At 37.5% G+C, this 16,581-nt stretch overlaps 1 protein-coding gene across 3 annotated transcripts in view; it reads right to left on the reverse strand.

Moving 5' to 3' along the window:
• Positions 1-16,581, reverse strand: part of RIMS1 (regulating synaptic membrane exocytosis 1) — a gene marked incomplete at both ends in the record, with an annotated part of 314,191 nt that overhangs the window by 155,133 nt on the left and 142,477 nt on the right. For all 3 annotated transcript variants that reach the window (XM_082277097.1, XM_082277101.1, XM_082277100.1), the window contains 2 exons: positions 6,488-7,359; positions 9,625-9,962. In XM_082277097.1, the coding sequence (XP_082133223.1) occupies positions 6,488-7,359; positions 9,625-9,962 (1,210 nt within the window). The remainder of the gene's footprint in view (positions 1-6,487; positions 7,360-9,624; positions 9,963-16,581) is intronic.

Raw genomic sequence — 16,581 nt, forward strand, 5'->3', positions numbered from 1 at the left:
TCATATTTATTAACCTTCTTTCTGACACAATCAAGTTTTTCCCATGCCATGGTAGTGCTTGAAAAGTACTGCCCAGCAGCTAAAATTTGGGCAAGCTTTTCAAAAGCTTTTTCATCTTCCTCTTAGACCCTTAAAAAGTGCTCCATGATCCATAGCTCATGCTCACATTCTCATGCTTGCTACCTCCAATGGTTTCTGTACAGAAAAAACTGACTGCTGAATGTTCTTGGGAATTGATCTTTCACGGAGAAGCCTATAGAACTCCTGGGTTTCTCTACAAGTTCAAACACTCTCATAGCTCCTGAAAATAAAGGTACCCTGATGTCAAACATTTAGTGTTTTTGAACATAAGACTCCAATCCATCCATGCTTTAGTATCTGCCCTTCTGTAATTAAAATAATCATCTTAGTACTGGAAAAATTACTATCAGGACAAATTTTGTTGCTATTTCATGAATTAGATGTGCAGAAGAAAGGTAAGTGAGAAAGAACAATTAATAAAATAATGAACTTGAGAAAGATCAAGCAAACTATAAGATAGGGCAAGTTAAAGACTTTTTTACTGGAAATGGCTTACAGGCTGACAAGAAAAGACTAAGGTACAGATAGGGGTACTGTGATCTTAGCCCCAGATGTTCCCAGCTTAGCTCAGATCCTGCCACAGGAACAGTAGCAGCATTTGTAACATAGAGCAATCTCAGTGCAGGTTCTGAAGAAACCGATTCTTATTTTCAGGAATCCTCCATTTCAACTGAGTAAGAAATTATGATTACAGTTTTCCTGAACTTTGCTTATCTGTTCTCAGGATTAACATGGTTTCTGGCAGCAAGCTTCAACCTTCCCAGCAGTAACTCAGCCCTCGAGGGAAAGAGAGGAGCACTCACTCAACCTCTCTCCCTCCAGCTACTTTTTCTGGGTTTTTTTCTTCCTGCTTCTTTCCCAAACTATTCAACCTCAATCCATCCCACCTTTCCTGATTTATCATGTGTTATAGACCTTGGTGACACTTTGCTGTTGCCTCTGAACTCCCTCCAGCATGCTCACAACCTTCTTAAAGTGAACTAGAAAAAGGGCTGTATTAGGTTTTTAGAGGAAAATTCAGCCACATATCTTCCATAACATCCTGATTTATATGGTTACATATCTTTCTGAAATGCAGAATATCTTGGCAATAATTTGACTTTTTTCCCCGCTCATGTTCAGCTTATCTCATTTGTATATATGTGTACGTTAAATAATTCCATATACACAAAACAGATTTCTTACTGCCCAACTCTAATTTAACAAGCACTTATTTACAGCTCCACAAGCATTGTAGATAATTTCAGCTGCTCAAAGGCACTAAATACTAATAGCATTGGACAATGTTAGCAATGAACAGAATTCTAAAACCAGAGTAATTTTAAATTATATTTTCATTAAAATCTGAATAAGATGTAGATCTAAATTACTGCACAAGGAGTAGAAGATAAATTTGAACTAACCCCTAAACAGCAAGTTTTCCTAGGAAGGGTATTTTATTTTACTCTAAGTTAAATCTCAGCCACACTTTTAAACAAATTCTGCTCCAGTTTTAAAACTCCATGCCCAACTCTCCACGCAAACAGATGTTAAAATATGCTAGCAGATGTTACAGTACAATTTGACTTGCCTACACTCCAAATTGAAAATACCTCAGTGAAAAAGTTTAACTAAAATCATTTAAAACCAGCCTCCTCTTCTCTATAGCCTTTTCCTGATGTTTTCTTTTGGTCCCTTTACGGGCCCTACTGCACATGTGTGGTTTCTCTCTTAGCCCCCAAGCTACCTTCCTTGTCCACAGTGCTTACAGAGCTTGGAATAAATCACTGGGGCAAGGATATAATTTATTCTCTCCTTCCCCTGGGAGCACCCCAAAGCACAAGCACCCAAAGAGACACTTGAAACACCAGAAAAGTATGGAGGAATGGGCCACATCCTTTCCTCCTGGAGCTGAGCCAGCACTGACACATTTGTTGGCAAACCACAGCATCCCTTTCTACTCCTGACCTCCACGTCCGCACCTCCTGCTCACAACCCCCTGCCTCACACCTGGACATAAACCAAGAAAACAGCAAGATTCTTGCCCATAACATTTTCTAATCAGAAGTTAACCTCGTAAGAATGAAATTAAATTAAATTGAGGCGCCCTGTTCCTCACAGGACCGTGAGAAAGGCATTATGAATGAAACAATCACATCTTCACTGAAAGAAACCAGAAAGTCTTCTCAGGAGTTTGTTTTTCAAATAAGGCACCAATTTTATCATGCTCTCTTCACTCCCAAATAAATCCCTTAGCAAGTATACAGAGTGAGTTTTACTTGGGTTTTCCATATTTTACTACCAATTTGTGGCTATTAGTAATAATTTCAAGCATAAAGAGTGCGAACAAAATGCACATTTAGGCAAATATGAACAGTAAGTATGCAAAATGTAAAATCATTAGCACATTTATTTACATAAAAGTACCAGAGCAGTACCTCCTCAACATTGCTCCAATTGCCAACATTACTTTCTCTTCCAGTTTCAAAGGTTGCATGACAAAATTCTGGACTATCTCTTGTATCCATTGATGGATAAAATAAGTTTTTTACAGCCTCATCTGGACACAAATCTACTAGTTCTACACAAACTCTTATTTTTCAACTTCAAAGAAAATGCTTTTTCTCAAACTTATGCCAAACACAATTTGCATTCTTCACTGGGCGGCAGTAGGCAGAAAACGTTCATTCTAAAATGACGTCTGGATTTAATTTTTAATAGTCCAGCTTATGTTATTCTCACGTGTCTTTGAAGTAAGTATGAATGCAATTTATTCCTTCTACAATGACTCCTTTTGCCTTGCCAGGACTTCACTGGAAGTTCAGTCCACCTATTGTTCAGCTATTAGAGATTTCAGAAAAAGGAGTCCTACAGACTCTATTAATAATAGAACAACAACAATTATCAGCAATCAGTAGCGTCCTGTAAAGGGTGTAGACAGTTTAACAAGAAATTTGAGATGACACTCATCAAAATTTTTTTGGACACTGCTAAAGTCCTCTTTCTCTAGATTGACTCTAACATGGAAACAATTTGGCATAAATCTTTGGCTCCTCCACCAAAAAAGTAAAATCCCAGTGGATTGCAAAAGGCATTTATTTTTTGGAAAGAAAGTGTCTCCCAGTGTTTGTGCATAATTTTTAAAATAATTTTGAAGAAATACATATTAAATGGTTACAGTAAATAGTTGGGGATGTACTAGCTAAATTAGGTTGCTTTTTTGAAGGCTTTTTGGGCTCAGAAGACAGCATAATGCAATACTAATGTGTTTGTAGGAAATGCAAATGTTAAAAAATAACATATGCACAGTATCTACTTTATGATATTTTTGGCTATTGATTTTCAATAAAGTCTTATCTGCTTTACCTATACTGTATCTTTCTATGGGGCATCCTTTGCTTTTAAACACCTCTGTAAGCTATTTCTCATAGAAACTTTTATTTGTTCAACACAGAACTGAAAATAGTACATCTTCATTACTTAATTGCAGATCATTTCATATTGGCACTCACCAAATGCAAACATTATTTTTAAGATCTTGGGGGTTTTTAATAGGGCCATTCAAAGTTTCTAGCTCCATCTATATTACTTTGGCACCAGGTTTCTGACTAAGCTGACATTTAGATAAGCGAGGATGGATTCCAGACCCTCTTGGGCTTATAAAGTAAAGCACTGTAACTTTGAACTTGTGCAGTATCTCTCCCAAGTTACAAGCAAAGAACCGAAGAAATTCTGGTGAAATTCTGTTTGTAACAATGCTGCTAAATTGCAAAGAATGGGATTACAACCAGGGTTATAATAGCAGCATTTAAAAAATATTTTTATATATATGTCTGTAAAACTACATCCTTTTACTGTTGCATATATTCTTTTAGAGTATTGGGGGATTTCTAAAATATTTCCTTAGGCAATAAGATTTCCTGCCTTTCCATCTATTTTTATGAAATACTCCAGAGTATTTAAAGCACTGATGAAAATGTAACTGTAAAAACAATTGGATACTTTATTAACAAAAATGTTTCCACTTTCTCATTTGTATTCATGTTTCCTATCTTTTTGCTGTGGGCTATACTTCCCCATCTTCAAAGGCTTTCCATTTACAGTCCTTGTTATGGAAAAGTCATATCAAAAACCAGGCAAAAAAAAAAAAAAATTAATGGCTAAATATGATAGCTAATAAACATACCTCTGCAAGTAATGTATTGAATACCTATGCACCTATATGTATTGAATACCTATGTACCTATATGAATTGTACCTAATGCATTGAATACCTATGTACCTATATGTACATATACATATACATATATTTATGCTGACAATTAGATACAAAGTCTCAAGGAATTCTCAACAATGCAAATCACATATGTGGAGGTCAGTGGTCAGACAGGTCCCTAACATGCTCCCATTAATGTTAATATTACATCAATATTAATTTTAATTCAAATACAGTGAAGTAGCACTCTGATTTGATACAAACCAAGGTCTCCACAATGTAAAGGGGGAGCCCAAACATGTGTCTCAGAGGTAACCAAGAACTTGATTCAGTCATTGAGAACATAAGCATTCAGCAACATTTGAAAACCTCTGGAATTCATAACAGTAAAGGAAAAGAAAATCCCACCCTTAATGTTTTAACAATACACTGGGAAATTGGTCAAAAGCTGAGCTAAGTGTCATGAGCCTGAAAGCAGCTACTGAAAGATTTTACTTATGAAATATAACACAAACTACATCAACCTATTGATATCAGTATCAGTAACTTTCAGCCTGGACTTGAATTTCCCAACAGCAACCTTCTAGTTTATAATAACCTATACCGATTATGGGAAATTCTTTCTACTTCATAAGCAACTTCAAATTGATAAGCATAATGAAAGCAAAAGACAAAGATGGAAAAGAAATGCTACATTAGACTTCTCCTACCAACAGATGGAGTCAGGGAAAATGACACAAATCCAAACATCAGCTGAAAACATTGCCACAAAAAAAGGGAAAGAGATGTGCTGTCTTAGAAAAACAGAATAGTTGAGACTGGAAGGCACCTCTGTAAGTCTCTAGTTTAAATACCCTTCCTCAAAAGTTGTGTCAGCAGAGCAGATTGCTCAGGGCCTTCTCCATTTGGGTTTTGAGCATCTCCAAAGGTGGAGACTGTATCAATCTCTGTGCAATGCATTCCAGTATTTGACAAAATTCAGTCAAATAAGTGAGAGCTTTTATGTTTTAGTAGAATCTGGAATAAAATATCAGAGTATGATCACCTCCTTAAAAATGAGCAAAAAAGCAACTTCCCATATTTTCAGTGAAAAAGCTCATGCTTAGAAAGTTAAACAAACAGCTATTCAGATGGGATAGGAGAGAAATCTGCTATCTTTGCTATGTACACCTGGATCTTTAGGGGATGCTAGGAGACCACAACATCGGATAAAGACAGACAGACAGGTTAGCATATATGAATCACAGACACCTCAGGAAACAGTGCCAGGAAAAAAAAGGCAATGCAGACAAGCCTTTGGCATTTTCAGTATGAATACCAGCAGGAAACTTTCAAGGTACAAACACAGATAGTTAAACTAAGGAGCTAAAAGCTACTTCCAAAGACACAAAAAGCTTTCAGCTCACTGTAGTGTCACTGCAAGACAAAGTAGAGTTAAGACTGTTGCTAAGTTCTACCACAGTCTTTCCTGACAATGCTTATTTTATCTGTTCACCATTCCTGAATTTGATTAACTTCTTCAGCCAGAAGAAAGGCTTTGTTTAAAAGCACACAGTGTACTACAACTTACTCCCTGCTGCTGAGTGTTACCATCAACAGATGAAGACAAACTGAAACAACAGATTTTAAACATACTTCTTAGCTCGCAAGAAAAGTCATCTAGAAAAAAACTTTGTCAATTCTCATTTCTTTTCTACATAACACTCCCTTTGCCCCATATCTTGTCCTTAGTAACAATGAACTTTGGCAGATTTTTGGTATTTTATTAAATGTTGTAAAAATTTGCGTATCTTATGATGCTTTATAATGGTCTCCTCTGATTGTTAGAGAACTCACTTTTTATTTCAATCCATCCACAGAAAACTGTTCTACATACAGACAAAAGAATGAAGCAATGACCAAAGGAGTACAGATATCATCAAGAGAGTAAACTAGAACCCTTAAATTCTGTCACTTTCAGGTGAAAGAGGGCAGAGTATAAAAAGGAAACTCATCAGCTGATGCTACTTGTAACCACCTCATCTAAGAATGCAAAAGGAAACATTGTAAAGCAAATGTAATCAGGTATAAGACACTTCTCAGTTGGCAAAAAGAGAAAGGCAAGGGGAAAAAAGTGTATGATTAAAAAGAGGCAAAAGAGAGAGAAAAATACAGATTTTTTTTTTTTCCCCAAATCATGGCCATGTGCATAATATACAGAAAAGTCCTTACCTTTTTCACTGACACTTTCACTTTCTATCTCCACATCTTCACAGCTAGTATATTCTGGTGTTGATGCCCCTTCTTCCTCTGAGCTACTAACTGACATCTGCCTTTTCTTTCCGCCTCTTTTTGCTCTATGAGGCTTTGGAGGGGATGGCCGCACTGATTCCGACTGGTCAGAGCTAAGGGAATCATTCCTTAGCATGGTCTCCATTTTCTCCCGCTTTGCTTTTCGCATGAGAATAGCAGAGCTAGGATCAAGGCGGCTCTGTTTTATAAAGGAATCGTGGTTCTTGTATTCTACGTGTTCTATAGGAACTGGACTATGCCTGGGAGTTGGTGGGCTATGATTAGTTAATTGTTTAGAAACAGAAATTCTTACATCACCTGTTCTGTCTATAGAGTACGACCTCTGAGTTTCCACAAGAGATTTTCTGTCCTGAGTTCCCTGTAATTGGGAGCGTTTTCCTAATTTATTCTCAGGTACCTCCGCTTCCTCCATTTCTGTGTGTGGCAAAGCTACATCACTGTGTCTTCTCTCATGTCGTGCTTTAGAAACTTTTGCGTGCATGCGCATCTGCTGCTCCTCAGGGTGTGGTTTTACAGGATATCTTGCCAGATTGGGGTCACTCCTGTAACGGGTATGATATTCATCTTCCTTCCTTTGTTTTTCATCATCAGGCACTTGGCCTTCCTCAAGTTTCTCTGGCAAGTCTGGGTAATCCTGTGACTTGCCTTTCTCCAGCCTTCTACCTTCATGCCGCTCTTTACGCTCCCTGTCATCTGTTGCTCCTTCTTTCTGAAGTGAGGATTTTGGCACACGCTTACGCTCACTCTTTACACCTTTGCCATTCTGGTCAGAAACCAATACTGCCTTCTTCCTACAATGAAAAAGAGTACAGTAATATTAAGAATTGAATGGAAAATAGAAATACTTGCATACCATTATGGAAAACAAATTCTAGACCAGGATAAGCTATGGCAAAACAAAAAAGTACTGAATCCATTAACACGAATTAAATCTATTAACTCTTCCATCTTAGTTTTATTTTCCAATAGCAAACAACTTCCAGTGTCCACAAAAACATAAATAATGAATGGTCCAATTAAAGGGTAAAATCAAAAAAAATATTAACATGGATAAAGAGAGATAATTTACCCATGTAAGTAGGAAGACTCAGACTTGTCTTTGTAGCAACTGCATCATTATGACAGAGTACTGGAGTATGTTCTCCATTTTTCTGGCAGCAGTCATGAGAGTTACAGACTAACCACACAATTCACTTCAAGTGCCCTGACAGCACAGATATAAATACCACCAAATGGAGTATCTACCACAATAATATTAGAGAAAGGAGGAATATACAGATAAAAAAATGCAAAAGATAATATATCCAGAAATAATATTTGAACTAGCTTGATTTACCTTATTAAAACTCTAAAAAGAAGTGACCATTTCATAAGCATATAAAGAAAAGCAAATTGATTCCTTGAGATAAATTAATGGCATTCCTTTCTCCAGTAATAAAAGAGGATGAAAAGTTTATTCCTCTATGCAGACAAAGTACAAAACAGTAAACAATGAGGCTGCATGAAAATTATTTTCTTTTCTCTTTCATATTTTGCTTTGGGAAAATAAGCAAGCCAAAGAATCATAAAATTCCCTTATGTGGGATATTTTTATTTCTCTCCTCATTCCAGTTGCCCTTTCATTTTGCAGTTTACATATGAATCCATTGATTTTGAAGAAGTATGAACACAGCTATACAGTGTATTTGAGATTAATGCACACCTCGTGATACAAAGTCACTAGGACTTTGTTTTGTGGCACTGAATCTTCCCTTCCACAACTGACACATCTTTGGATTACATATCAAAGACCCCCACAGAGTATCTAACAGAACAAAGTTGGACATCATCCATGTTAAGCTCCCTTCTCTTTTTTTCCCCCCCATCTTCTGTTCCTCCTGAGTTTCTGGCAATAAATGGAACCTGAGCTTACCATAGATGGTCTTCAATCAGAATGCTTGGAATTACTTTGAAACTCTCAGTGACAAGTAGAGAATACTAATTTTGTATAATTAATATGAACATCTCACTCTTGGACAGCAAAGCAGAAAATAAAGTGTTTTGCTGCCCTAGAAATGACAGCTGTTCTGGGGGCCTTCCCTGTGTCAGGGGACAAAAATCAACAGCATTAGGGGAGGGCATCATATGTTCATTTACACCATACATATACATAACAGTAACCTGACTTTGATACAGTTAAACCCAGACAGATCTCACCCACACAGTAAGCTACTAGCCACTGCTCATCATCCATTTTCAGCTCCACTAGCTAGGGGAAAAAAAATCATCAACCATTCCGGCCAGAATCTGGAGAATCTTCTATGGCAGGCTCTTGTTTTGTTGCCACAGGCTCCCCTCCTTAACTGCTCTGCCATCTGCCAGGCAGCAGCCAAAAGAACAGCAACTGTTTCATCACATTAGCCTCTCTTGATTTGCTACTCCTCAACCCCTTCATCACGCAGAATGCAGCTCAGGAATTAATTCGTTTGCTCACTTAAAATAAAATACTTTGTTTCTGGTTGCTTTATTCTTGCAAACAACTTGCTCTGAATTCAAGATGGTACTATTGATATTCTACGTAAATGTTAACTTTGCACATGTGAATGAGGTTTTCTAACTGCATTACTTTTAACAATAAAATTGAAAATATCATTGATAAAGAAATAACACCTAAGATCATATGAAAGAATTCCACAGGGTGTGTTTTCTGATTGCTTAGGTGTGGATTTTTCAGGAGAGCGTTGCTTTAAAAATTCGAGTAAAGCTAAAGGCTTGGTCTTTGTTTAATAACTTTAAAATACCAGTCAAATTTATAATTTCAAAGTAACCTAAAATTCTATATTGAAAGTGTACACCAAAAAAGCATTGAAGTACATGGGAATATCCATAAAATAATTTCTTTTTTCTTTATTTTTGTTGCACAGACCAAAACAGACAAACTATTTGCTAGCAAAAATTTATCCTTCCCTGGTCAGTAAATCAGTTTACTCTTTGTTTTTGCACAGTAGCAGACATAAAGAAGGCCCAGCTGAACTAGCATTTATAACTGCAGGCTCTGTCTAGACAGGAAGCATTACCTCTCTTTTGGAGGTTCACTTCTAGACCTTGAAGCTTGCTTTTGGTCCGGGCCCATAGCTGGCTGCGACACTTCTGCTCCTTTCCTACGGTCAGACTGCACACTAGAAGAGATTTCCTGTGATGAGGCAGCTGCTGTACTTAAGGGAGTCTGTGACCTCGATCGCTCTTGAAGTCTTGCTTTCTTCTCTCTCGGTGCATCCGAGCTTGCGCCAGTCGCCGTATCACTCAGCGTTCCGTCCTGACTGGGTGAGGGCTGTGGTCCACTTCCAAAAAACCACGCTCCAGATTTCGTTAGGATTTCTTGTTGCTTTCGACATAAATTGCATACCCACATAACCTAGTTGAAGACAACAAGAAGAGTCAGTGCAGCTACCTCCCAGTGCCTGGAATGCATGCTCGCTACTGCAGAGCAGGTACAACCTCTCGCTCTCTGATCTAGTGAGGCTGGAGCTCATGACAGGACCCAGAACATGCTTCTCCACTGGCTAGAGCCAAGCATCCTACAGGCACATGCTATGCGAGCTTCTCCAAAATGTGTTGTCAATATACATCAGTCCTACCTGTGGCAATCCTCCCTCAGTCCAGCCCTAGTTCTCCTCTGAACAGACACCGACAACATGACCAGAGCTTGTTGTGGGGGGTTGATGCAGCAGGGGGTGGGGTGGGTTGTTTTCACTGGTGTGGAGCACTGTCAGGACAGACAAGCCCACCAGACTGTAAATAGGACATGTACCTCAGGGGGCAGTGTCCTGCCTGGCTGACTCCCAAGTTCCGTGGTCACAGAAAACTGACATAGGATTTCCTTGTAATTAAATTTTCTCACATTAAATAACTCAACATTATCCTGCAAATAAATTCGGCATGTACTGTGCATGATTTTAGCTAGACCTACAGCAACTACTTATCAGAGGTGTAAAGTAAAACCTAAAGGAATCTACTAAGAGAAAACTAAATGCACCAATGAAAAGAATGAGAAAGTACCATATTTTGTACTACTTGGAAATTATCATCATTATCTCTTTGAGTTATAGCTGCAAATAATAAACATGTGTCCCCGTAAATCACAATTAAGCTGTGTACACAGACTGTGGTGCTTAGGGGTTTTTTAAAAATTGGGGGTTTTAATTCCTTACACACAGATATACAGGAGCATACACATTAAAGCAAGACTGTGTTTCAAGCCTGTATACTGTAGACACAGTCTTATGTACAGGGGCAACTCACCAGACAAAAATAAATGGTTAATCAAGACTAAAGAATGTGAAAATTTAAGAAAAAATTGAGACAAAGTAAAAAGCAGCTTTCAGAAAGAAGAAAAGATAGGCAAAATGCATGAAGGATATAGAAGAGAGAGGATTTTTGCCAGAAATAAAAACAGAGATGAAAGAAAACAAAGCTGATTATTATTAAGGAAAATGGTAAAGAAAATCTCTTAATTTAATATGGAAAGTAACGGGTAAAATTGTAATGAGGCTAAGAAGGATGACAAAAGTTGGAAGGAAAAATATGCTTAAATTATTTTGTGTAAACACAGGAATGATGCAACAGTCACAAAATTATACAGCTCTGAAAATTAAAAAGAAGAGGAAAAACCCACTTCATGGAAATTGAAACAGGCCAAAGTTCTGGTACTGAGCTCTTTTACTCTCTGGCCTGTGGAGGAAGTGAATGACTTACAAGGCACAATGAACACTTTAGGCATTTTACATATTTAAAGATTTATTTTAAGATTTATTTAAAACACCCTAGAATCGACTTTCTTTTTAGGGCTGAAAACTACATCAGAACTCCCAAAAGCATTTCTGCACTGTTTGACCAAACCACACAAAGAATACATCCAACTCTTTGCCCTCTGACCTTTATCAAAAGATGACTGTTATATTTGTACTATTTAAGAAGGATAATAAAGTATCTACTAATAAATTAATTTAAAAAACCCTAACCTTAATCAAAAGCTACAATTATTCCAACAGGGGCATAAACATATACCACAATGAAAACAAACACTCAGTGGGATAATAGAAACAGCATCTTTGACAAAGATAAATGCTAGACCTTTAACAAACAAAAAAAGCCCTCGACTCCAAAATATCCAATTTATTCCATCTAGTACACCTCACAAACCAGCAATTCAGTTTATTAGACTACCTGTTCTAAATAGAACAGACTTTTAATCTATCATATTGTTATTACAGGTATTCAAAAAACCCAGCAAGGCTTTAAAATGCTTTTATAGGATCTGCCACAACTGTTAGCTCATTAGACAGCAAGAGTGTGCATGCAAATGTGTCTGTGTATAAAATCTATGTCAATGCTGTAAACCAAAGTCAGTAACAGAAAATGTCATTACCTGTATTTTATCAGTTTCCAAGAAAAGTTGAAAAAAGTGTTAATAAAAAAATTAATCAGCTAGAATTTGTTTAAAGGAAGGCTAAGGAATACTAAACTAAAATTAAATTATCCTAATTAAATTACATACATGTGTATGTATGCAAGCCCAGTAACATACTTCCTTTACAACTTCATGTATTCAATAATTTAAAATATGTCTAAATTATGTCATAAACTGCAAGAAAATACTGTTAATTTACATAATCACCTTTGATATGGTAATTAATTTTATGCAAAATATTACGAGATACAAACAAATAAGAGTAGCTAATGCACAAATAGACACCAAAAAATACAGAATACTGAAAGAAGAAATACTAGACAAGTAAATACAAACCCATTTTCTTACAGCTATTTTTAAACTCTGCATCTTGGACACAATACGTACCAATCACCATAGATTTCACATGTAGAAAATCTGTATTATACTCACACGGAAGCTATACTACCATCCCTGTTTTGGAATCTCTTCAGGAATTAAAAAATGCTACAGTTGCCTTGAGATATATTCAGTCCAAAAGGAAAAATAATAGAAGCTTTTCTTTAAGAGGAAAACAAAAATCAAAAACTGAGGTGACAGAAGAGTTTCAGTGACAAAACTGTATATTGAAAAACATTTTTAGAGAAGTATGTGGAGCAAGCAATTTAGCAGCATGCAGGAATTATATCCTGATTGAATATACTGGGATGTGGTCCAAACTAATCTAAACTAAAGCAGGTCTGTGTAATAACTTATCTTAACAATCCACAGATGTTAGGCAACCAAACAAATGCTCTGATGAAGGATTACAGTTCTCTAATGTGGCTTCTGGACCTCCACGCGATGCATCAGTAAAATGAAGAGTGTTAGATAATTTTACTCCAGCCTGTCACTTCAAAAATAGTTTCTGTTTACTCTCCTCTGGACAGTGAGCTCTGATCCAGTGCTACATTAAGTCATTCAGGACATCCAGAGTCTGTTTTTTGTTTCTGGGCTTGTTTCTGGTTTATTGCATCCTTGCACATGTCAATGCAATTCCACACATGAAGCTATTAAAGAGAACCAGTGAAAGGGTGTTCTTCATTCAAAGGGTTCATATGCATGGCTCTGGAAAAAGGTGCATTTTCACAGCATAGCAAAGGGTTCTGGGCTTTACTGCTACATAACAAGAAAAACCAGTGGCACACATAGGACTCAGCACAGGTGGGTCAACAGTTCCCACACAGATTCATGTGGAAACTTTACAGGCTGTGTGAAAACATGCTAGAAGGATCCCATGCTTGCCTTCATGTGGAATACAGGGTATTTCATTCACAGAAAAAATATTCCTCAAACTTACTCTTACAGGTACTGTTGAATGTGATCCACAATGAGGAGGAACAGTATTCCTGTACTAACACAACATGAAATTCCAACTTGAAAGAGCCCATAGTAAGTAATATATATAACTATACACACAGAAAAAGCATTTTCAGTTACAAAAATAAGAACAATTCTACATAATTACATCTTTCAAACCTGCATTTTAGAATGCAGAAAAAAGGCTTTTTTCAAATTCAAATTTGGAAACTTCCAAACATGCACTGGAAAGCTAAAGTCACATGGGGGGGGGGCAAAAATTTACCACATTTATATGACACATGCCAGGCAAAGCTCAGACTGAGGTCAGAGCAAGTTCCCCAAATCCTTCACCCAAGCCCGGATTCTGAGGAGGGTACATAAGGAGCACACTGCTTTATGTTTCCTGAGTTTAGAAAATGCAATCCCACAGTTAGGCTGACTCCCATGCATCCTGCTTCACCCCCATGCAGCAAATCAGGTAACAAGTGTGCTAATAGAGCAGGCCACAAGCTATTCCTTACTGACCTTCACACTATCTTAATTATTTCCCTTCTGAAGGGTGTACACACAACATTTTTCAGGTTATTGATTTAATTTACATTCTTTCTATGCACTTTTGGAAGACACCAGTTATTTCAAACAGAACTAACTAGGTAGACCTTCTTCACTGCCTGAAGTACCATTAACTTCAGCAGAGCTCTGTCACCACCCTACAAGTCATCTCTTGAAAGTCAAAGGGAAGAAATGGTAACAATTAGCTCTTACAAAACTTTCATTCACAAAATTAAGTTAGATTATGTATCACTTAATGCTTCTGAGTTAACATAAAAACATGCAGAAAACCGTGAAATTATTCTACAGCATTGCATTTCTCTCTTTTGCTTTATCAAAATGATTTCTGTAATAAAATCCTAGCTAGTGTTGCAGTTGCTTCACTCCAATAAATATAAATAAATGAAACTGAAAATCTACTTGAATACATTAAATTATCCCAAAATCTTAATAAGTAAACAACTCTGCCTTACTAATGAAAGTGTGCTTTTGAGTCCAAGTTTCCATTAAATTCATTTTCCAAAATGGCAGCTGGGTTCATCCAATAGCTCCTGCTCAGCAAAAGGGAAGGTCTTCTCCCCAACTCCCTCCTCTCTTTTTCTCCTTTCTTCCTATCTGGGTTTGTTCTCTCCCTTTCTTGCTCACAGGAAGGTTCCCTGTGCCATATACTCGCTTGTATACTGTTCCTTGACCCTCGGGTTCTCCCAGGAGCCACTTGTATTTAAAAACATAGTAGAAACTTATCCATATTTTCTTAAACTGCTTTCATACTCTGTCACATCTGGTTTTTTCCACAGAGGGCACGATGAGTAGTGAAATCATGTGACCAGAAACAGAGGCAAATGGGGATAAGGGTATGTTTTGCCTACAGCACTGTCTCACCATCTCCCATTAAATTACATCTTGAAATGACACCAATACTAGCACACTAGACTTGCACAGAAACATTTCTGAGCACTGAAGCCAAATGACACAAAATAGTCTGTATCTGTGCTAGGATCTCTGCTCTGCTTCAAAGCAAGGTGACTCCATAAAAGTTGCTTCCTGGAGGTGCACCACAGAACACCCCAACTCCTCAACTCCCAGGAAAATTTGATAAGAAAGTAGTAAAGGCAGAAGACCAAAAGTTTGCCAAGCAGCTTTGTGTCAGTTTATTCACACTGATACTCTAAAACCTAGGAACAGTCCCAGATTACATTTAACTTGTTAGTAAAGAAGTAGCCTAGGATTTTCCAAATTCAAACTCTGATTTTTTTAAAGCTTCTCCTCTAAACTGAAGGATTCAACAGGACCATGCAATTCTCTGCTGCCCACCTCTCCAGTCATGGAGAGGACCACTTTGCCCATGCTGATGGTCATCAGACATACAGGGCTCAGCCATCTCAGGACAGTGATATTAAAGCCATTTTAGTACTCTCTGTTCTTCCATTCCTGTGCAGAGCAGATTTTCTTCAGAACTCAGGTTTTCAGTTAGATATTTTTATTCCAGTTAGGCAAGAAAAGGAAGATTTTGCAGACAGATGATTGGGTTCTTCCCCCTTTTCTGCCCACACCCTACAATAATGTGTTACCCCACTGGACAAATGCAATAAGATTTTGCACAGGCATGCAAGTATTCAAATTATTATATTCTTAGAAGTTACATGAAACATGCAGTTCTATAAAAGCCCTACAAATATTTCATTAGTGCAATCTTTTTTGGTGTCACAGAATCAACATGGCAATTCAACCACAAGACATTCATAGCAAATGAGGCTGCACTGCTCACAGAACTACCTGTCACCTTAAAGTCTGAGGTGCCATTTACAAGCTTGACTGAGAGCTTTTCCAGGAGGGATGTTTAGAAGTCTGCCTTACCAGAATTTTCCACTTGCACAAGAGACTGCCCTTCCTACTCTTTTCCTGCTTGCCTTCCAGTTAACTGAGATGTTATGTTTTCCAATGAGATTCTATGTGTACAAATAAGGACTCAGGTAAGATGCCTAAATTGTTTCTGTCCACACAGAAATTACTATAGGCACTTCAGGTATTTAGGTTTCCAGCCAAAGAGAGTCCACTCACTTTCAAGTAGCATTTCAAGTGAAATAAAATAAAATAAAATCTTATGTCTAATGATAGACTAGTGCCTTTAGTGGTAAGTCAGCATATCCCACCTTGCTGCCCCAGGAGTTAGGTCCTATGTGCCAGCCATATGTGTCTTATGTACACTGGGCATCAAAAATGGCATCAGATGCCTACTTTTTAGGCAACTGAGTACACAACTCACGTACTGGTCCTAATCATATTCCTGGCCTAGGTTTCTAAACCCACAACTACGAACTGCCTATAGGAGGCAGCAAAGATGCTGTGGAACAGTGATTCAAGGAGTTAACATCAAAAGGGCATTTTGTGCTAGTTTTGTTGCCACTGATGTTAGCAACAGTGTTACTAGTAATTTTAAGATTAAAAAAAAAAAAAAGAAAAAACCACCTGACTTTCTTCACATGCCCTTCTGCCAAAATCTCTCAGCTACTGCTGCCAATCTTTCAGAAAGCTGCTGACAACTTACACAAAAATTAAAAATTATCTAGAATAACCCTGCAGCAAACTGAGTGTTGAAAGTTAGACACTTGGGCAGCTATGAAGTAACAATATGAAATACCATCTCTAAAACAGCACACAGCCAGGTTCCAGACACTATCACAACGTACTT

This window comes from Coloeus monedula (genome assembly GCF_965178545.1).
Source record: "Coloeus monedula genome assembly, chromosome: 2".
In the NCBI taxonomy this organism is placed as follows: Eukaryota; Metazoa; Chordata; class Aves; order Passeriformes; family Corvidae; genus Coloeus; species Coloeus monedula.